Source organism: Nanorana parkeri, unplaced genomic scaffold, assembly GCF_000935625.1.
Source record: "Nanorana parkeri isolate BGI_ZX_2015 unplaced genomic scaffold, ASM93562v1 scaffold342, whole genome shotgun sequence".
NCBI lineage: Eukaryota > Metazoa > Chordata > Amphibia > Anura > Dicroglossidae > Nanorana > Nanorana parkeri.
Window position 1 is genome coordinate 590,521 of NW_017306610.1, and position 23,475 is coordinate 613,995.

At 40.1% G+C, this 23,475-nt stretch overlaps 1 protein-coding gene across 1 annotated transcript in view; it reads left to right on the plus strand.

Moving 5' to 3' along the window:
* LOC108788656 (mitogen-activated protein kinase kinase kinase kinase 4-like) overlaps nt 1-23,475 on the plus strand; it is a 189,948-nt gene that overhangs the window by 147,596 nt on the left and 18,877 nt on the right. The window contains exons 28-29 of the mRNA XM_018558479.1: nt 3,012-3,161; nt 21,692-21,851. Of these exons, the coding sequence (XP_018413981.1) occupies nt 3,012-3,161; nt 21,692-21,851 (310 nt within the window). The remainder of the gene's footprint in view (nt 1-3,011; nt 3,162-21,691; nt 21,852-23,475) is intronic.

Sequence of the window (23,475 nt, forward strand, 5' to 3'; positions counted from 1 at the left end):
TATATATATATACACATTTTGAGCATAGGTACATAAATGCTTTTTAAAAGGAATATTCAAGAGACACTACCACTGCAGCCACTGGGTTCCTGTGCACTGCTACCCTGAACTTCCGGTGAGACGTGCACAATCAACCAGTAAAGCAAATTCACATGATCTGTCTTCAGGACTACATGTCCCATCAGTCATTGTGCCACTTTGCAGGTGTACCCCGTTAGTCAATGTGAGGATGCTGCCTGCACCGCACAAGCATCCTGAAAGGACAGCAAAAGATTACCTGCCTATGCCCTACTGTCAGTCATTTGTCTTGTAGGAGGAGGAAAAGCATGCTATCGCATCCTATCACTGACATACAAGGGCAGTGTCAATACATATTGCTGTAGTCTTATTCATGGGAGCACACATGTAAGGGTGACTCCATTGAATTTTGCAAGCCAAGGAGCGACCTTTACAATGGAAGTCTGTACCAGCAGTCAGGAGACAGCCAGAAAAAGAAGGACAACATTAAAATGCAATGCAGAAGATGCAGACAACTATGCAAGTCCTATTTTCAGCATCTAATATATGAAAAAAATAGGTTTAATATCACTTTAAAATTAAAAATGGTGATTGGAAATCAGTTAGGTCCGCGCTGCCTTCCAAACAGTAAATTGGAATTTTATGAAGTCAAGCTACTATGTGTGTGGCCTGAACCATTGGTGTCTGCATCCCCATATTGCTGCTATAAACTACCCTGTCTGTGTTTTTCTGCTGCACACAAGCAGACTTGTCTACCTAGCCTGGTTCATACATAAATGTAGCCAACCTAAGGCAGATCCGTCTACATGCCTGCAACAGGAAAGCTTAACCACTACCATTTACAGCAGCAGCATGGAGATGCTAAAAATGTGTGCAGGTCACACAATGTGTAAGGGAACGGTCAGACAAGATCAGCTAAGGTATGACTAGTAATTTTATCCCCACAACTGCTTGGTTGAGGTCGGTCTATGAAGCTAAGTAGAATGACCATAATCTATGATTTTACAAAACCCTATATACAATTTTAAAAGTAATGAATTTGCATATTCACACTAGCAAGTCCCATTTTTATAGCCAATCTGATAAAACTCCAGCTAGTACGCAACCCTAGACTCCTCTCAAGATGACCAAAAATTATTTGCTTTCCCGACACAGGACATTAGCTCATCATTGTGGTCAAGCTTTGCGATCACTTATTTGCAGAACTCAAACTTGTAAACATCTTATAAGAATACAAAAATCAGACGTGTGTTAAGTTTCACTTTTTTAAAGAGTTCAAACTTGAATAAGTCAAAGCATGGAGCCATTTTGTTTTGTTTTTTCTAAGGGCCTGCGTGTGAGAAAAATCTTGCCACCTTTTCATAAGAATGAGAAGGACCCCAATTTTCTAAACAATTGTCAGCTTCTACTTACAAGTGAACCGAGGACTTCATTCTTGCCTTGTTTGCAGTAAATGTACAGTTACCCTGTAGCATATGGATTGCTTATATTTTTTTCAAACTTTTACCAAAAAATATATTGGGGCAAGTAATTTACAATTAACACAAAATAGAAGGTTTTAGGTCTTTGTCAATAAGATATAATCAAACCTAAACTGCTACTAATTAACAGGTTTCCCATCTAGCCATGTTAATAATAAAATGAACAGCTGTGGTATCTGCAGCTGTGTTTCTAGAAACCATGTTTGATAAGGATCTCTTTCATGGGTGCCTGTTGCAGTAAACCCAAGTATAGCATCACAGCTAATGACAGCTCAGAGTGTTCGTTGGCACAAGGCAAACACGCCTTCCCCTTTAGGAAATATGTTCAAGTTAATACAGAATTCAGTAATGACTTGCAAAGTCATTACTGAACCCGGTACTTTGAAGCCCAAATCCTTATACTGTGCTATGGGTGACTGGGTATATTGTTTAATTCATACTGGATTGGCTTCCAGAAATTATTTTTCTTTGTGCTTAATATGATGGAATGTCTGTTTTGTATAATGTGGATCTATCTACAGCTAAAGAAATGAGTGATGGGTAAAGTAATTTGTTAAAAAGGCAAAATATTGTTTCCTTTTACGGTTATCCTCAGTTCACCTATTATAGTTTTGATGTGTTTAGATTAGAGCATTGTGCTAGTTAATTTCTAAGCCTGCTTGAAAACTACCTTAAATTACTTTTAGGTGTCTGGAGGCAAGCAATAATCACAAATAAAGTTCTGTGCTATCTCCTCCCACCTAGTTTATTTTGGTCTTCATAAACATTGTAGTGTTAGCTGGATACTACAAGTTGCTGTGAATAAAAATGATAACTTTTAGGGAAAGAAAGGGTTGAATACCACTGTGAGAACAAGCAAGTGTATCTTTCATTTATATAAACATTTTTGTTGTACAATGTTTTAAAATCAAAACGTTCTTCACACTGGACTGGGAAGGTTATTTATGTGCTTTCCAGCATTACAGAATAGCCCAGTGCTCTTCAGCACCAGGTACTGAAATATGTTGGGGGGGGGGGATGCTGTTGTGTGGGCCACTTCAATTTGAAGCATTGGAACAAGACATACAGTATGAGCTGGGATTAGCAAGGACCTGTTGTGCCAGGGTGATGCCTTTTTGGAGGTGAGGTACTTTTTTTAAACTATCAGGCATATGAGATCTCGCTTGCACACTGGCCAGGATATTGGCTGATGCTCTACCAGCAAGTCTACCAGCCTAAGGGCTTCTGCTTGTTCTTGTTCTGCTTGTTCAAACGTTTGCTTTCCTAAAGTGCATATTTTTCATTCTTTATTTTTAGTAATCATAAAATAAACAAACATAAGGAAAGTGTTTCACTAAAACAATTGTACGCATCTTGAGTATATATCTATGAAAGTGGTAAATGTGTGCTTAGGTAAATGTTTTAACCCTGTAGTTAGAGCTATATTGATGTGTACTGACAGAAATGGCTTTCTTAATCTACCAAGTACTAATACTACTTTGCAACATTTCATCTTTGTCTTTTTTTTGTTAGTCATTTTCATCTCTGCATCAGAAACCATTATTCGTTGATCTTACTGTTGAGAATGGACAAAGACTGAAAGTTATCTATGGATCTTCGGTGGGATTTCATGCTATTGATGTTGACTCTGGCACAGTCTACGATCTATACTTACCCACGCATGTAAGTCCTACTTATTAAGAATTGGTGTGTGCTTCATGTTTTTCCATCAAAGTTCAGATAAATACATCTTTTATTTTCTACAATGGGGACCATGAGAGTCCAGCAGAGATAAAACAAAAAGAAATCTTAAACACAATCCACAAAAACAATTTAAAAAAAGCTTATAGATGGTGTTTTCAAATGCTGCATAAGTGCAAACTACTGAATTGTTTTATACATGTTCGCAAGTGAAGCTACCACATAGAGTTGAATTAAACAAGGACCAGTATTTATTCACGATTCCTGGCTGCTATTGTCGAGATCTTCCCCACATTGACCTTTTTTGTTCTGTATTGTGACATGTTCTTAATCTGTAAGTCACTTCAGGTGATTAATTACTGGTCTTCACAGACTAGTAACTTGCAGAAACAATGGATGATATGTTTCTCTGCTACTTACAGGTTGGTAAAATTCATATGAACATTTAATGGTAGTAAATCAAAATCTAGACGAGTTGCTGAATATTCAATCCAAACTGCTTCTTTAGTGCAACCCATAAGGAATTTCCTGATATGTATCCTTATAGTGTATCTAAAGGCAAAACTTAAAAAAAAAAAAAAAAAAAAATTTTTTGGGGCATATTTTTCATAGAGACTCAACAGGATCTTTCTAAATAAAATGAGATGACATCCCCTCTTGGACAGTTGACAGCAGAACAGGTGTCTCCATTAAAATATTTCCCCTTCCCTCCTGTTCTGGTAACTGTAAAATGATGGCTTTTTCATCAATAAGGACTTCATTTATAATACTTAGGAACTGCATATACTCGTCAGCTTCAACTAGTGGCGCTAGTGCCATGCAAACATTTTATAAATGCATATATGAAGCCCATATGACAACAAAAAACAGACCATTTCTATTCCATTCCTCCTACATCTCCTTCCCAAAGTTTAAAAAAAAAAAGCTTTGGAGCTGGACTCCATGCAAGCATCTAGATATACAGTTGAAAAAAATGAGAGCTGTTTTATTTGCCAAAGGATTTGTATTTTTCCCACTCAATCCTGAGATTTATATAACCCTGTCAGAGAGCTTTACTAGGTTGGTGACCTGACTTTTTTCTCCATTGCAGTTAAACAATACAGCTAGGTAACCTCACTTCCACACACTTGTGAGTGGACTGACTGTAGAGAGTTTATACGGGGCTGCACAAAGCAGTGGAGAAGCAACAGTTGGTGTAGGAGTATATATTATGATGATAGTGAGGTCTTCTGAACCCGAGAATGGGGGAGTGGTACTGAACACTGTAACACCCTAATTTCTCCCAAATTTGTAAGTCTAGCATAAATGATCAGATGTCAGGGATCATACACTTGGCAGTAATTGGCCATATAGGGTACAATGCAGCCGTTTTTTTTTCTTATAGGAATGACTGTGAAAGTGTGCATTTGCCATCTGTCATCCTGTAGAAATAGCAGGTGGAAGCTGCATGCAAGTGGCTGCATGTGTATAGGGCCATATGCATTCCAAACTATGGCAGTGTACATTCAGGGAATCACATATGGCTCAGTGCACATTTAGCTGGTTGGATTTAAGCCCCCACGGGGAGGGCCCCCCATAACGTCTTGTCTTGAATTGTATTGTAATTGTAAAGTCTTCCTTATATTGTAAAGCGTTGCGCAAACTGTTGGCGCTATATAATTCCTGTATAATTAAAATAATAATAATTTGCATGATTATGCATGCAGCCACACCTGTCATTGGGTTGTACAAGGTGATTGATGTTAGTTGAACACTGCACCTGTCACTGCCAGAGAATGCATGCCTGTATTGTATGCTATACTGCCGTTTACGGCTGTATGCATGAGCCCTTCATCTCATGTCTTTGCTAGGCATTTATGGGAAGTGACACCTTTGACAGAATACAACCCAGCTTAACAAACATTTGACACAAAGCAGAAAACTTTAGATGGGATGCAGAGGTGTCATAAACCTCCACAAGCAGTGTGAAAATTTTGGGGTCTAATGAACCCCGCAATGAGTAAGAAGAGCTATTTGTATGGAACACAGTGCCACCTTAAAGGAGAACTATGGGGTTAAGTCTTTTCCCCATAGTTCTCCTTAGGGTAACGGGAGGACAAAAAATAGCGTCCTCCCGTCACCCTATACTGAGACGCCGCAGTATACCGCAAGCAGCTGCTCGCGGTATACTGAGACGCCGCAGCTGAAGCGGATCCCGACAATTGTGCCGGGATCCGCCCAGCTGCGTGACTGACAGCTGGCTCTGCAGATGTACCCGCCCCTGTCAGTTCTGCCAGTCAGCGCTGGCGGATCGGAGCGGGGAGGGGGGAATCCAGCCCCTCCCCTGTCACGGCAGGGAGCCATGACAGGATCGAGAGGTGAGCGAACGCCGGTATATGTTCGCTCACCTCCCGATCTACTGAGCCGACCTGTGACAGTCTCATTGTCACAGGTCGGCTAGAACTATGAGGTGAGTGAAAATCACTCGCCTCATAGTTCTCCTTTTAACCCTTTAAAAATTTGCAAGTCAGCAACAAATAATCAGATTGGAATCTATTTGTCTATAGTGACCAGGCAGAGAGCTGACACATTTCATATAACGCACACTGCATCAATCAAGTTGGATAAGCAAAACAAAATCCTCATATTGGAATCATGTCTGTAAGCCAGTCACTTTTAATGAAGCCCATGGTAATATTGTGAGGCCATAAGACCTCTAGCAGAACTTTTTACAGGCCTGAGTCTGTTTTTTTTTTCATCTTTAACCTGGGTATGAATAGCCAAGGACAAAACTCTATTGAAAATTCATAATCATTGCTATAATTAAGCTACTCTTGAGGCATACATAAAAGCCATAACATGTCTAATGCCTATCAAATTGTACTTTTGTTGTGTGCAATAATATGTTGGTTGTTGGACTATAAAACCAATTAATCTGGAAATATAGATATAGTTAGAAAAGTGATGTTAAAGGAGGGTCTGCTGAAGTATAATCAAACAAATCAGCTATCCTGCCCCACACCTATTAGTCCGTCTGATTGGGTGGAGTTCCACAAAAAGCTGCTGGAATTGGCACCCGAGAGCTCTCCATATTCTATTACAATCACGTCAGACTGGTAAGAGTCCTTAATGACAGCTGATGACCTTAATGCACCAGACTGAACCACGGATTGGACTCTTCTGGAAACGGAGACCAAGCAAACTTCGTACAGTACTTTATCATCCAAATTTATTTTATTGTTGCTATTTTCTTTGTTTTGTAATATCTTTTCTGTAAACATGTTTCTTTTCCTTTTATTTAAACGATAGTTTAAAATCTTTAGGCAGAAGTTTTAATTGCCCTAATCGGAATTTTAAAGCATTCCTGCCTAATTGAAAAAAGCAATCATATTTTAAAATATTTAATTCCTGTCCAGCGTGACACTGGGTGTCAGACATTATATTTCAAAAGTGCTTTAATAGTTCATGTGAATGGTGCGTGTTTCACTTCCAGTTAAAACATGTGGAGGCAGCTAATGTTTGTGTATATAAGGGTTAACCGTGGCGTTAACAGACCCCAGTGATGATCTCTCAGAATGCTGGCACTAAGATTGTTGCACCACCAGCTGGAAAATCTCTGAAGGGTGAGGCTCAGCGTGTCATTGTCACATTCTGGTGGTATACTGGAGTATTTTCTGCATAATACTGCAGAAATAAACACTGATGGGAGGAGACAGGTCATGTCTTTGACAGGTCACATGACTGGGCTTTCTGATTTCCAGCACTTTTTCTCATTATTTAAAATGGAGTTTTGCTTGCTTCAGAGTTCCCAAGCAAGAGAAGCACAATGCACATTTGTGAAGTACACTGCTGTGCTTAAGAAAAAAAAAACAAGAAAACCTCTTCACTTTTTAAAGTAGTACAATGGCTGCAGTAATCCATACTGTTGCTTTTTAAATGGGCACCATAGTGTATGTTAGAGCAGACTAGTTTGTCCTCTTTGATTTCCTAAAATGACATTATAAGTGTAGAGACTCTTCAAACATAGTATATCTGGATAAGGGGACATTTGTATTTCAAAAACTACTACTCGCGTACTAAGGAATTCACTAGAACATTTTCTGTGGTATTTGTATCTAGTGATAAGCTAGATCTGTCACCTAATATTTTCTGATAAAATAACTTTGAACATTCTGAGCCCAGCATTTTGACATATCCCTAGTGGAAGTAACGGAGGGCTCCGTGAAGATTTAGGCTGCTTTTGATGGTTTACTTATGTTATCATCTAAAACTGAAAGTACAAATGCAGTGGTGACCTACTTTAATTCCCCAGTGTACTAAATATGAACAGCTTAAAGCTTGCTGGTCAAAATAGTGTGCCGTGTACGGCATGGTAAAAAGCACTATAAACATGACAGTCTGACAGGCTGCTGGTCCTTCACATAATTTTGCTGTAAAAAAAGAATTCCTGAGTTTTGAATTAGAGTAGATGAGTTACATCTGTCAGGTGCTTGTTGCTTTCTGAAGTCCCATTGGGGAAATTTCCTCCCACCAAGGTATGAACTGAATAGTAATCACCAATGAGGATCCAGAGAGGAATAACAAACTGATGAAGGGTATATCCTTCACTGATTGTGTTACAGCTGAACTTCGGGATAAGCAAATTGTATCTATGTACAAGAGGCATGTGCATTCTGAATTGAATCTTGGTAAACTTTGTGTATTTCTTCTAGATCTGTGCAGTGATCCACTGTGAAACTTTGCCCTGTGCAGGAGCTTCCTGTAATAGTGACTGCTCACTGCTGCTCTCTTCTTGTGCAGGATGACTGGACTAGTCTCTGCCCCCTCCTGTAGTTTGCTGCAGGCAGCCTGTAGTGGGTGGAGCCTGCTGGTTCCTTCCCACAGCTCTGCTCCCTGCACAGGCTATGTGCAGCTCAATGATGTCAGTGTTACTTTTATAATGTCTGGGTTTGAAAGGCATTTGGTGCACATAAAGTGGATTCATTAATTTAGCTAGATTTTTGTGCCTGGAGCACAGTTTTAAAGATTTTACACTGCTTTTTAACCCAGACAGAGTAGAAACATTATCACCAAGACAGAATATGTGAAGTAACACCCTGTAACAGGTACACCGATGTCAAAAAGAACAGAGAGGTTTTATAATTTGCCAACTCTACTGAAAACTTAAACAAATTTTCCTGCCATTGCATTTGAGCCCCAGTGTGCCTATTTAGATTCAAGTAGCTTTGTTTTTAATTTACTACTAAAAACTAAATTAGTTTGTGACTATTATTAGGGATGGGCTCGATGCTCGAGTCGAGCGTGAGTTCGACTCGAACATCGGCAGTGCGTGTGCTCGGCCACAGGTCAGGTGCAAGACTTTGCCCAATCAGGACCCAGTACTTTGTAAGAGCCATGATTGGGCAAAGTCATGATGACTTTGCCCCAATCATGGCTCCTCTGTCAGATGCTGAACAACTGTAAACAGTTTGGCTGAGCTAGCTGTCACCGCTAGCTCCGCCCAATTGTTTATATGTTGCCGGCATCTGTCAAAATGCCATTCTGCGGCGGGAGTTCGTCGTGAGTGGACGGGGCGGCGGTCATCTTTTTAAATTTGTTTAATTATTTATTTTTATTTTGTCGAGTCATCGTCATCGTGGACAACGCTGGATGTTGTAATTGATCCTGGATTATGTCGGTGGATCCATTTGGGGGGGGGGGGGGAACAATTTGATTTAACCCTTTAGTTCAGGGGCGCCCACAATTTGTCCTCCTGCGGTGCCCGTGTAGCCGATGTTGCACATGAGGAGAGGTGTCCCGCCTCTTTCCATCTGCAGCTGGCAGCAGCACGAGCACCGCGGGAGCATAGCGGTAGCCAGCTCCTTTTGTGCCCGAGGCAAGAAAGAAAACCGTGTGCCCCGCCCCCCCAAACAGGCGTGTGATGTCACCCAGTGCCCTGCCTCCAGGATTTTATTTTATTCTTTATTTAATTTTAATTTTTTTAATTAATTTTTTTACTCTTGGGGGGGGGCTTTGGGGGAAATATTAGGGGTCTAAACAGCCCCCTGATATTTCCCGTTTAAAATAGAAAAAGAAATTGAGGACACAAAGTCCTCAATCTCTTTGTCTGCAACCTCTGTTGTAAATGAATGCAAAGCACAGAGGCTTCCCATTCATTCAAAAACTATTTTACTGTCATCCAGTTTCTGAATGGGGGGGGGGAGCCTCTGTAGTGAGTGCTTCTCCCCATTGAGAAACTCATGAATGAACAGGAAGTGATGTAAATCACATCCTGTTAATTTATAACTGGGGACACATAGTACTATGTGTCCCCAGTTATTTACAAACACTGGAGTGGTCAGCTGATGGCTCCAGTGTTTGTCCTGCACAGAGGATTGGTACATATCACTGATATGTACCAATCCTCTGCCGCTCGGCCACACACAGGGGGGCTCAGCTTCTCCTCTGGATCTGCGCTGCTCTCCCGGGCAGAGGCAGCGGTGGATCCGAGGAGAAGTGAAAGAAGCGTTGCAGCTGCGGGGAGGCAGAGCCGCTGTCACAGAACTAAGACCGAGCGTCTCTCTCTCTCTCTCCTCACTGCTCGGTCTTAGTTCTGTGACAGCGGCTCTGCCTCCCCGCAGCTGCAACGCTTCTTTCACTTCTCGGATCCCTGCTGCATACAAATGGGGGAGAGCAGCGGGGATCCAGAGAAGCACCACGGACGGGAGGAGAGGCCATCGCGATCTACCACTGATCGCTAAGCGATCGACTGGTAGATCGCGATACACCTTATGGGCACCCCTGCTTTAGTGAATACCCCTTACTTATTCATAATGTAAAAATCACTGCTCCTTTAAAAACGGTATTTAAAAAAAAAAATTTCATTGATTCATGTCCCAAAATAATGAAACCAGCTTTTATTACAGTATTCCAGAGCTGTCCCCCGCAGTCCTTTTTTCTGTCACTAAATGTTCTTAGTCTGATGGCCAGCAACATTCAACCCGTTGTCTCTGAGCCCAGGGCATCCTGGACACACCCTGCCTGTTACAAGACAGTGACATGAGAAGCAGCACAATGATGAGCTCATCTCCTGTCGCTCTGTGTTCTCTTCCTATCAGTAGTATGCTTCTTGTTAGGATATGAACTGATTGTCTGCTTGTGCTGTTTCTTCATCTTACAGCTTTGTTGTACAAGCACTGCAAGAGGTTGGCACCAGCTTCAGGTAATTGCACTGCTTGCATTTACAAAAATACATTTAAAGATATATTGATGGATACAGAGACACAATAATTAGTCCTTTATATCTGCCTAGAGTTCAGCTTTAAAGTCTTCCCAAAGGTTACAGGAGAATTTTACTGTCAGCAGTGAACAGGAGCAATCTCTTCTATAGATGCAAATATGACATATAATTGATTTACACAGTTAATATTTAAAGAGATCCATGTATTATGTTCTTATTACATCATAATTCCTTTGCTAGTAATAAAAGATTAATGATTGTACAGTCATTTTATTTGTTTAATATATTTAATTCATTGGTATAATTAAAAATCCATATATTATAAGTGTTGTTAAAATAAATTAATACAACAATTTAAAATGAGCCCATTGTGAACAAAAAAACATAAGAAAAGGTTATCTTCAGTAAAAAGAACATGGCAGCTGAAGAAGTTGTATGCAAATCTTAACGGCAAAAAAAATCCCCTGTGTACTCACTGTTCTGCCGATCTGCCACCTTCTAGGAGAGGGAGGGAGGGCTCTGGAGCATGGAAATGTACAGGAACGGGCTGAAAAATACTAGATTATCCTGGGAATGAGTGTCTAAACAACACGTCAAGGACAAGAGAGCGGCATTTATAAAATATAAGACGGAGGGGACGGCATTGGCGTTCCTTAACTACAAAGAATGTAACAAAAAATGCAAACTAGAAATCCGGGCAGCTAAAACTGAGTGCGAAAAGCATATGGCTGCAGATAGTAAAAAGAACCCCAAAAAATTTTACCAATATATTAACAGTAAAAAGGTGAGAAAGGAGCAGATAGGCCCAATAAAGGATGAAAGCGGGAAGCTAGTCACAAACGACAAGGAGAGGGCCGAGGCGCTGAACGCTTTTTTCTCCTCAGTATACACTCAGGAGGGAAACGGGTTTGACACACATGATAAAACTCCCAGTTTAACTCAAAATATACCCCAGTGGTTACTTTTGGACGATTTCTTAAGGGACCGTAATATACAGGGGTACAGGTACTCCTAGAATGAGATCCTAATAGGTTGGACTTGATGGACTAATGTCTTTATTCAACCTCAAATACTATGTAATAAAAGGTAACTATGTAAACAATCTCTGAAATTTGCTGCGTTATCCCGTGAACAAGCACCACCCAGTGATCACTCCCAGTACTGCAATGTATTGCTAATGTTTTAGAGTACGATATACTGTTATGGTATATTATGGGGTATAGTATTGGTTAAACCCATTTTAATAGTAACTCTCAAGCAACCAGAAACTACGTTTATCCGGAATCTACCAATCCTAGTGGATGCCAGATAATGGGGGATCTAATGTATATATTATTATATACATAAGCAAAGGCAGAATTTGGTATAAAAACTTTTTCAAATGCTTTACCCTGAACCCCATGATAGCAGTTTTGTAAACAATATCCTCATTTTCCTTGTGACAATTCTTCCTTTGAGATTTTGTTTAACTTGCTGCTATTTATGATGTAACTTGTTACATTTCTGAATTCTGTTTTTGCAGGTTATAATGGAAAATGGAATTTGGGTTCTTTCAATAGAAAATTAGATAGAAGTGAGTGCAGCTGGTGGATTACACTGGAGGCTGTCCCAGATTCAGGTCACAATTAGGTAGACATATCTTGGCAGTGTTTCATGAGTGCTGGCAGCTTTTCATTCCCTGGCTGACTTCAATATTAGGAATTGAGATGTGACCTAAAATAGTGAAATGATTCACTCAACAGATTATATTTAGCATTAACTCTAATACATCTGGAAAATTAATGCTTGTTGAATTATTTGAAATTGTGTACACGAGGCATAAGAGATCTTACAAAATCCATTTTAATGATGAACATTGAAGCCACTAAAGGTGGGGAAAAATTTAATTTCACAAAAATACTAACTTCCCTCATTGTGATAATTATTTTTGAATGGAGGAAATTATCAAGATGTAAAATATGGAATGCAGTTGTAAATCTTAGTGAATTGACCCTAATGACTGCTATGGAGCTTAATATACTTTCTTAAGGTGCCCACACACTGAAATCCCACGATCGTACGATAATCGGCAGGTGTATGGAAGGCGTGCGACTGTTTCTACTTTTGTCTCCCAAGCAGGCTCGAAAACCTGCCAAAAATTGTATGATTGTCGGCGGGTTAGTGGCGTTCTCGGGAGACAGATGCCGCACAGGCCGGTGTGTGCAAGTGCACACTGCCTGTGCGGCATTGGAGTCATCGGAAGCCCGCCTCAGTACGATCTGCCTGTCCAAGATGGGCAGATCGTACAAGCTTTTAATTAGCTTACAACCATCGCAAGACAAAGGTCTTGCGATGGTTGTAAAGTGTATGGCCAGCTTAAGAGGAATATCCAGATAATACAATTGCCAATATACTTATATATTCAAAATGATATGCACTAGAGTTTTATTTGTAAGAATTGTAGAATATCTTTCCTGAAGGGTTACTAATTAAATCATATTAAAAGAGCAGGTTTCTGAATATATAGTGGCATACATGGTACAGAGGGAAAGGCAATTATTGGATCATGCTATATTGTCTATATATCTGGTTTGTCACCCACAACAAAGAAGCAGAATATTGTCAGGCTAATGTTTTCCAAGAACAAGAAAATAGTAGAACTTAAAGTGATATTACAGTCAATAGGTGTTTACGCTATTTCAAATGCTGATTAAATGAATCCTGTTCCTTATTGATTAAGTGTTTCCTGCAGGCTCAGCTAGTTCCCAGAGTACTGACCCTGATCTCCTTTTGTAGGGTGGCTCCTTTCACATGCAGGTCCAATGGAGCCGCTCTGATGTGCGATTGTTAGCTGCGTGATTTTCCATAAACACAGAGGTACAGCAAGGCAAGACACTCCCCTTCTCCCCGCCCCCCCCCCGCCCCCCCCTTCTGCAAGCTGCACGTACAATGGATGCTGCTACTTGATGTTTAAAAGTTTCAAGTTCCTTTTAGAAGTAGCTGGTTCCTGTCGGCAGAGTCAGTACACTACTAGGTTACGTGCTGGGGATACAAGTTTCCTGCAAGGAGGAGGCAGTAATGCAGGAAATTAACCTTTAACCCTTATTTTCCATCTAACTGCACTGGCTCTGGTAGCTATTAGTAGTAATCTTTAACCAGTTGCTGTCCGCCCATTGCAAAAAAACGGACGTACGGCACAGTTGGCATTTTTTTTCTGCAGAAAAAACCCGTCCAATGTGAAGAGCCGTTACCGGCTGTTTCACATATACACGATCGGCGGCTCTATAGCCTGCCGATCTTGTATATGTGCTTTTGCGTGCACCCCCCCTCGAGTGCTGGGGCCGCCCCAGCACCCCCTCCTGACCCCTCACCTTCAATCCCGGGATCCGCTTCCCTATCTGTGGCCCGGGACCGGCTCAGGAGGGTGTCAGGAGGTAAGATGGGAGGGAGTTCAGCATCTTCCTCCTTGCTGATCTCCTTCCATGCTGTGAATGCGGAAGTAATGTGTAAATACATCACTTCCGCATTCACCTGTCAGTCATCTGGCTGCTATTGCCAGAGAGAAGAAGCTGATGAAGCAGATCTCTGCTTCATCAGCTTCTTTTGGGGTCCCCAGGTGACATTAGGGGTCTTAGATACCCCTAATGTCTCCATAAAGAGGACTTGTCAGTGTGCCTTTGCTATTATATAGGGGATTTGTATCCCCTATGTAAAGCAATGACATTAAGTGATTAAAAAAAAAAAGTCACATATAAAAAAAGTTTTAAAAAAAGTCCCCCACCCCCACGTTTACGCAATATAAACGTAAATACGCGTCCGGTGCACCACCGCGCGAAAACGACAATTGCGCTACACACGTTACATATCGCCGTTACATTAAAAAGTTTCAAGTTCCTGCAGAATTAGCTGGTTCCTGTTGGCATAGTCAGTACACTACTAGGTTAAGTGCTGGGAATACAAGTTGCCAGCGAGGAGGAGGCAGTAATGCAGGAAATTAACCTTTAACCCTTATTTTGCATCTAACTACACTGTCTGTGGTAGCTATTCGTAGTAATCTTTTAAGGAAAAAGAGGTTGCTGCAGCAATATTCATATTTTTTATGACAATTGTTTTTTCTCCTGTACATAATTCTTTTAACTTGCTTTTTTTTCGAGAATTACAACCCATGGCTCTCTTGTCAGTTGTTAGCTGAGATTTTTTTTTTTTGGTGTGTGTGATCTGTGTCAGGATCACTGTTATGCTGGGTACACATGCACATAAAAATTACAGATTCCTCCATCTATGCTAAACAGTGTCAGTGAACAAATCTCCAGCTGTGCACTGCCACAGTCAGAATACGCAGCTGAGTGGCTGTAAGCACAGTTCAGTTTTACCAACTATTTTCCAGCATGTCCCTTCAACAAAAGTCACTCTAATGATGGGACCACACATGGACCACCCCCCTGCTGAAATGTACTCCATGTGTACCCAGCTTTAGGAATACAGGATTAATTTCAGAGTGCTGTTTGGGCTGCACAAGAAACTCAGGAAGGCAATAATTCTACTTCTAGATGGAGAGGATGACTGGGCTTGCTGCTCAGACTCACAGGAGCCTTTACATAAGCTAAATCAAATGACACATGGACCACCCACCTGCCGAAATTTACTCCATGTGTACCCAGCTTTAGGCATACAGGATTAATTTGAGATTGATGTTTGGGCTGCACAAGAAACTCGGGAGGCAATAATTCTACTTCTAGATGTAGAGGAAGACTAGGCCTGCTGCTCAGACTCACAGGAGCCTTTACAGAAGCTAAAAAAAAAAGATGCTTGCTGCACAGAAAAAGTAAGGGAGAGCTGTGACTAGCAACAATCCGGAAAACATCTCCTGTGCATCAGATCGCTATTGACCGGAGGCATTACAAGAGTTTTTTTTACCTGCAACCTTTCCAAAACCTAATGATACATTCCCCAATCTGTGATATATTTGCATGAACATAGATTTCTGTTTAATTTACCTCCACAGGAAGTTTTGCTTAGTTTTTCTCCCAAGGATGTCAGTAGTAGTCATTTTACATACATGCTTCCCTAACCTCATCCAAAATACCCTGATCTAAACAGATATGTGTGAGATTTTTCTTTTGTGAAAATCGTGCTTGGTACTCAGTGGGAATTATGGTTTAATAACGCAAACAATTAAAAAAAAATTTCTTATACAAAAATTATTGTAATCTGTAATTCTTTTTATTATGGTCATTTGTCATCAAAGTAATTCTGCTCCAAAGTTAAGTTTTTCTCAATTGCTGTTAAAGATTTGTCAAGTGTGATGTATGGATTAAACGTGTTTTTAGTTTTAGAAGATTTTAGTAAGGACTGGGTACAACTCTGAATCCAGATATTCAAAAGCAGTCAGCTGCAATCTCTCTTGTGCAAATCTGCTCTGATACCTAACATTACTGAAGTCTTTAATTGCAGTGCAGGGTTATAATGTTCTCATGTCTGTTTATAGTAAAGCAGCCAGTGGAAGAGTACACTAAGGAGGAAGAATGTAAACAATTTACAGAAATACTATAAAAAATTAAACTCTTCAAGTTTTGCCGCAATACATATTGTACCTTCAATATGGAAATGCCCCCACAGTACTTCCGCTCCACTGATAGATGCCACGAGTTTGCAGGGTTGAATTTACCAACGTGATTAACCCCATGTCCTCTAACATCCTGGCTTTTGTGGATCTTCCCCCTAGGAGCACGTTATCAAGCTACCTTGGTTCAAGATTAGCTACATTAAGCAGATTACATGTACATGCATATCTAAAAAAATAATTTACAAACCTGAACTATCTCCCTTTAATGGATTGTATATATTTTAATGGATTGTATATATTTTCTGTGTCATGCAGTTGTAAATGGATGTTCTAACTACAAAACAGAGAGGCTCTGCCTGCCTGCATAATCAGGAGGAGTGGCTACTTGTTAGAAATTAGTATTCCTCGACTGACACTTACGATTTAAGTGTCGTAAGGTGATTAATCTTCATCAATGAATGTCCAGTTGTAGAGTGAAAAACTTGTGACTTTAATTGTATAATGGGAAGTCACAGCAGCATACAATTATATTGCAAAAATATAATATACAAATAGATAGTTTGATATATGGATCTCTATGCTCTCCTATGAGACCGCTTATGTTTCAAATGTTAATATTTGCGCTGTAATACGTTCTCTATGCTCGGTATTCATGTATCTTTCTGTTATTTGTTTCAATAAACACAGAATTAAAAAAAAAAAATAGATAGTTCAAAGTATATAGTTAATGCAGAGTTAAAAAGCATGTCATCTCGTTCTGAGTCTTTACCTCCTGGTATGGTTCTCAGCTTCTGGAGGGTTCAACCAAAATAGCCTTAGCAGGTGAAATAACAAAGTCTCTTGTTGAATGGGCGTGTTAGAATTCTATTCATGAGTATGCATAGTGTCATATAATGTAGTGTAAATGAAGTGTGTCGTGAGATTATGTAGTGTAAAGAAGTGTGACCAGTGTGAAGTCCACTATCACTTATATTCCAAAATCGACGTTAGTGATTGGTTTATCCTATAAGGCCATATATAGTGTAAGCATATTCTTAACCTATTTCTGATGTCACGACTCCCATACTCCTCTATATGGTGCGACCAAAACTACTTAACTCATGATTTCTAAATGTATTCTTCAACTCTATTTAAAACACAGAACCTTGTTCTTAAACCACTCCCATAACAGCTGTTTCTTTACTAGTTCTTCACAAATTCTGACATAGCTTCAGGTTTCAAGGACAGTGGATGTCTGTGCAATGTCATACATCTTCATTTAAACGTAGGTTACTTGTAAATATATGTACATGGGCCCATACTATAATTCCCTTTAAGCCAAATCAAATTTGAATCTAAGTATTTTACACTACTTTAAAAAGGGAGGGGTTTAAATCAGTTAAAAATTATATTGGATTAAAAAGGCTTAACGCATCAGTAGAGAACAAGGGAAAGGCTTTTTGTAATCTCTTAAAGTACAGCTAAAGGCTCCTGTATGAGAGAATAATAAGTAGAAAATCAAGTTACTATGAGATGCAAAAGCCTCATCAAGTATACAAAAAAACGTATTTTACCTTTCCTGATGAGTCAAATCCTCCATTTGTGGCCCACACACTCCCCCTCCCAGACCATACAGCTCACAGTGGTAGGGTTTCAGCAACAGAGATAGTGTTGTCAATCTAGAAAGCAGTGGGCAAAACTAGGTGTGACCTGGTGCAGATTGACAAGTTGCAGGCCTATGAATCAGCCAAAAGCCATATCCATTGTAACATTTTCTCAATCAACTGTAGTTCAAGCAGGCACAGCCTATGTGACAGTGGCAACTCTGCTCTAAATTCTGGAGCAGTGCAGCATGATTGCCTCACTGTCACAGGAAGCAGCATAAGGTGGACATAACTGGCAGGCAAAACATGAATTTGTGGGACTTAAAGTGACATTCCAACCCACGCTGCTTTAAGGACTTACCTTAAATGATGCCTCTTGATCCGATCGTCTTCTTCTTTCCAGTAGTTTTCAGGAGTCCCTCCAGCGCTGGTGCCGGTCTCTGATCCAGCGTTGACTGCTGTGTCTTCTGTGTCCCGCAGTGTCTGTCCGCGTGCTCGCTGCCAGCTGCGTGCATTGACTTGCACTGTGTCTCTCCTCTTCTCCCGGCCAAAGATTTCTACTGCGCATGCACCTGCCCCATGATCCTTCACGAACACTCAAGAATCTTCAGATCTTCAGATGCTGCGTGCACGGCTGTCCGTAGTCTTCCACTGACAGGATGGATCCTGTCTGCGTCCGAGCAGGGACACCCGCACCCTTACAGACGTGTCGGTCAGGTGAGCGTAGGGTGGCGTACGGCTGCGTACTCCCATAGAGAAGGACAGGCTGCTGCGTATAATCACATGCAGCACCTAACACCTAATCACACGCAGCACCTGTCCTTCCCGGGAGCTGCCTGATATAGCCGTGCACGTAGCACAGATCTGTACGGGCAGGCTGTTACCCGTGTGAATGAGGGCTAAAAGAACACATTTTGTTATTCATGGTTGACCTCTTGTTCTCATCCCTACTTTTTCTGTTTCTAAAATGTTCTTGTAAGTTAGACTGTATAAAATATGACACCCCCCTTTCCGCCCCAACTAACACAGGATAGGCAAGTAAATTGTGAATATGGCTTGTAAGCATTAGGAATTTTTTTCTCCTTGGCCTAGTTTGCTAAAAATAGAGCATCTAATAAACGACAGACATAATATTTCACAAAGAAATTATATCCCTAATTTAAGGTTCCCCTCAGAGATTTCCACGCAATTATGCTTTTTTTTATGCAATTCATCTAAAAATAAACATCCCTGTTCAGTGTCAGGGATCTGAAATAAAGTGTAAACCTTATAGTTCTTTTGCTTATTAATCAGATTTTTCTTAAACTAGTGGGTTATCTAATCTTTGAGGTTTTTTGTACAGTCCTTAGATTCTGCATCGCCCTATCCTGCAGAGCAGTTTGTCCTCAGAAAGAAAGACTGCTTTAATTTTCTGTTCCGTTGAGTGGGTTTTTATTTTAGTCTTCTGCCTATATCTTTCTTTGTTTCATTTGCTCATGAAAATACCAAGGCAACGCATTAAGATTTCTCTACGGCTCTGGATACCAGTGTTGGTATTGCGGATAGTCGTGGCAGAGAAATGGACCTCAGAATTTGGCCTCACCGTACGGTCTCTGGCAAGTACATTTCCTCTTTTACCACCTGTTCCTCAAAGCTGAGACTTTGCAATGTTTTATTCATTAACATAGATTATTGCTAGGAAAACCTGGAGGAAGGGATATGTAAATGCTTCAAGTTTATGCATTTGTTTGTGTTTGAACATTTCAGAAATATGTAATATTTAATCTGGCTTTAACTATTAGCCAATTGATGTTTTTTTAGACTGTGTTGCTTTTCATTTTGACCAGCCTTTGAGTTCAATAACATACGCAGGAATAGCTTGAATTGTAAGGAAGAGGGAATTCATTCTGCATGGACCATATAAATGTTCCTGTAATATTTTTCTTTACTTAAATAGCTGTAACAAATTATACAACCTAAATGAATAACTGGCCAATATTTGACCTGCAGGAAAAGGAAGAATGCCACCATACTATATTTTAAGGAGTGTCTCTAGTCAGTGTTTCTTTTTAGTTTGGGATGAAGTAAGGAATGGTTAAAACACTTGTCAGGTTTATTTATTTTTTATTTTTTTGGTCCATTTGGGGAGATTTCTATTTACTTTTCTCTATCATTGATACAACAGGAAGTGAAGGGAACTCTCTCCAAAATGAATGGAAATCCCCTCTTGAATAGATGTCATCAAAATAGGTGTTTTATATTAAACAAAATTTGGGGGATTTCCCATCTCCTTCCGTCCTTGTGAAACTGGATACCAGTACAAATGCATAGTGTATATAACCCCAGTGGCAAAAAAGCCTCTAAGGTTACTACCATTACCCAAGCTATCTAAAAACAGAACATTGACTAGAGATCCACTCGAAAGGTAAACTCTACTCCTAATTATATTTCCTATAATACCCCAAAACTCTTTCCAAAATCACTTTGAAACTGTCTAAATTGGCCCTTCTATGTATGCATGTGAGATAGGGACCTCAGATTGTAAGCTCCTTGAGGGCAGGGACTAATGTGAATGTGCAACTATCTAAAGCGCACTGCGCAAATTGTCAGCGCTATATATATCTGTAATAAATAAATAAGATCAGCCTACTTTATTTCATATGGGGAGTCTTTTACCATGTTGCGTGTGCCTTGTTAGCACCATAATACAGTGTTTCAGTATTCGTTCATTGTTCATATATACAGGGATGTTACATAGTTAGTCAGGTTGAAAACCTGTTGAAAATGTCAACAGAGAAGCAATTTGTGATGATGCATTTTCTATCGATGTTAACCAATATGCAATGGTTAGCATACCTTATCAATGTGATGATAGCCATCAGATATGGGTCCAAACACATATCTAATACACTAGATAATAGTTATAATGCTACATTAGTTCACAAGAATCTTAATCACCTGTTTTGTCCACCTTAAAACCCATAAGCAACAATTTAATATATTGCAGCTTAGCAGATGTGGTGTTTGCATTAGTTTTCCTTTTTTTAGCTATTTTTCCTTTATTTTCACCTCAGGCCAGTAAATGTCTGTTATTGTTCAACGTAATTTAAAAGAAAACTATGGTCGTGTTCTCTTTTGGGTCACAGGAAGACTACTAATTTAATAATGACCTCCTGTGACTCAAAACTCAGAGCCACACTGCACCCTGCTGCCTGATTGCCAACCATCTCTGCCTCTCTAGAGGTAGAGTCAGCTGTGCCCACCACCTTCCCCATCTGTCCCTCCATTGAGAGCTGGAGGATCAGAGAGAGGGGAGGGGGGAATCCCTGCAGGGAGCGGTGACTGACAGTCACCGCTCTCTGCAGGACAGATTGTGAACTGAGTGAACAGATGTTTGTGATCGCTCAGTTCTTATAGAGTCGATGTGTGACAGTTGCAATGTCACACATGAGCTCTAACTATGGGAATGAGTACATTTCTCTCTCCTCATAGTTCTTTTTTTAAGAAAATTAATGTTGTCACCACATAGGAATTACTAAGCTGCAATATATATAATTTTTGTTATTGAGTTTAGACACACATTAACCCTGTTGCATTCTTGGCATTATGAACTAGAGCCATGTTTTATCCTGCGAAGGAATAAGAACTGTACTGATCTGTTGGCAAAGTTGTGTGTTCTGACTCTTCTCCATTTTACTTGCTAGCAGCTTTGCATGTTGATTGTGATTCTTGTAATCGTTTTAACATGTGTATGGTACTGTCCCTTTTGTAAGGTAAAGTGTGTGTTGTAAAGTAGTCAATGCTCCAAGCTTAGTCCCGTGATAGACTACAATCTCACGTTTAGTTTACTAATTTGTATTGAGACTGTAGTCCATCACGGGAGTGAGCTTGGAGCTTTGGCTACTTCACAACACACACAGGGACCATGGGGAACATAAGTAGCCACTCTCCAGAAGGAAGGGCAGTGCCATCACCAATTCAGAGATGATTTGAGGATCTACAGCCGAGAGATACACAAATAAGATACATTTTTGTTAATCATTTAAGTACTTGAATGCATTTTTAAGGTTTAAGTCCTGAGTTTAGTGTCACTTTAATATCTAGCAATGTCTTTTACTTGTTAAGACAAACGTAGTAAACAATGCAATGGGGTTAATGTTGTTTTGATGATTTTTAGAAAACAATTGATGGAATACTTTCATTTCAGATCCAGGGAAACATTCACCCACATGCCATCATCATCCTGCCTAACACCAATGGCATGGAGCTTCTGCTGAGCTATGAGGATGAAGGGGTTTATATTGATACATATGGTCACTTCACAAAAGCAAATGTACTACAATGGGGAGAAATGCCAGCATCTGTTGGTAAGTACTTATGAGGAATGATGGCTCACTTATAAGACAATCTGATGCATATTTAAATTTTAACTGTTATCTCCTTTAGGAGTTGTAAATGTACAGTATGTTGAGGGGCAACTATAATCAGAGTAGACAGACACACTTAGGTGTAAGTAAATATGCAGCAGAGCAGAGGAAAATGGGGTCAGAGTGTGTATATTTTTTGTAAGCTGTCAAAAGGTATCAAATTTACTCATAACTACTTTTTTACTTCATGTACAGAAATAAAAATCTAGGGAATACAGAATAGATTTTGGTTTAGAACATATAAGCCCTTGAGGGCATGCATGGTTGATTCTAACCACTCAAGAGTAAGAAAGTAAACACAGAAAGTATAGGTAAAGCAAGTTTAGGGCAAGCTATTTTCAAAACCTGAGTCATTTAAAGAAGCTTGTTACCCCCCAGGGGAAGTACCCAGTGCACATCCCAGGGTACCCAGTGCACTTGGTCCCATTCAAATTTGTGCAGTGGTTGCTGAGCAGCGTTATCTGAAAGCTCATCCCCACCCTCCACCTATGCTATCTGAAATCTCTGGCCAGCTACTACACTAGTCTGTCTTGGACAAATGTAGTAGCTGGTTGTGGGCTTGTGTTTTTGTGGATTACACCATTCCTTTCCAGCCACTGACATTTACAACAAACCCCTTAATAGCTGGTGATAGGCCTGGGCTCAGTATTTATTGTTACTTCAAAGAACCTAGCAGAGGAGATCAGGCACAGGGCTGCATGGCAGAAGATGTAGATGATCTGCTTGGCAGCTTTCAGAGGAGGAAGGGGCAAGGGTTGTGCAGGTTCTCCTGTGTACGCCCAGGAGATGTGGTAGAGGGGGGCAGAATGAAGAGAGGGAGGTGACTTCAGTGCTGGCTGTAACTCCCAAATAGGAACGCCTTTGAAAACCTCTGCACAGGTTTGAATGGGGCCAAGAGATATGTGCACTGGGTCCCCTGGTGGGGGATTAGCAAGCATGTTTTATTCTTCTAGCAAGACTTCTTCTTTAAAAACTGTTACTGATACTATTTTATGAAGAGAGAGAGGATGGAATTAGAAAAATTACAGGTAAAGTAGATAATCCTTCTAAAATAATCATATCTGTTTGTCTTTCAAACTTGGACTTTGTTCTTTTTTAATAACCCCTATACAAAAGCTATCAGTAGAAAAACCAAACAACCAAGCTATAAATCCAGAATAATGTCATCTGATGCCTAACAGCAAGGAACTTTACAGTTTAATTAGTTCTCACAAGCCATGCTATGACCTTCACAACTCTTGAGCGAGGGCAGCAAATGAATAGTCAGACATGGCTCTTGGTGACCATCATTAGGATTCCATTTACACAAACGTTGGCCCTTTTAATTAGACAATGCTCATTACCTTAACAACTGTGTTCCTTAATTGATCTCCCAAAAACACATATTTAATTTTTGCTCTGAAGTAGTTCTATTAATTATATATCTGATACCAGAGGAAAGACAAATTATAGCTTGTTGGAGCATTCTGTTCTTTAAAAAGTGTTTAATCACCTGTAACTTTCAAGAGGAAGTAAGCAGTAAATCAGTTTTTTTTAAACATTACAATAAAACTTAAAGCACATG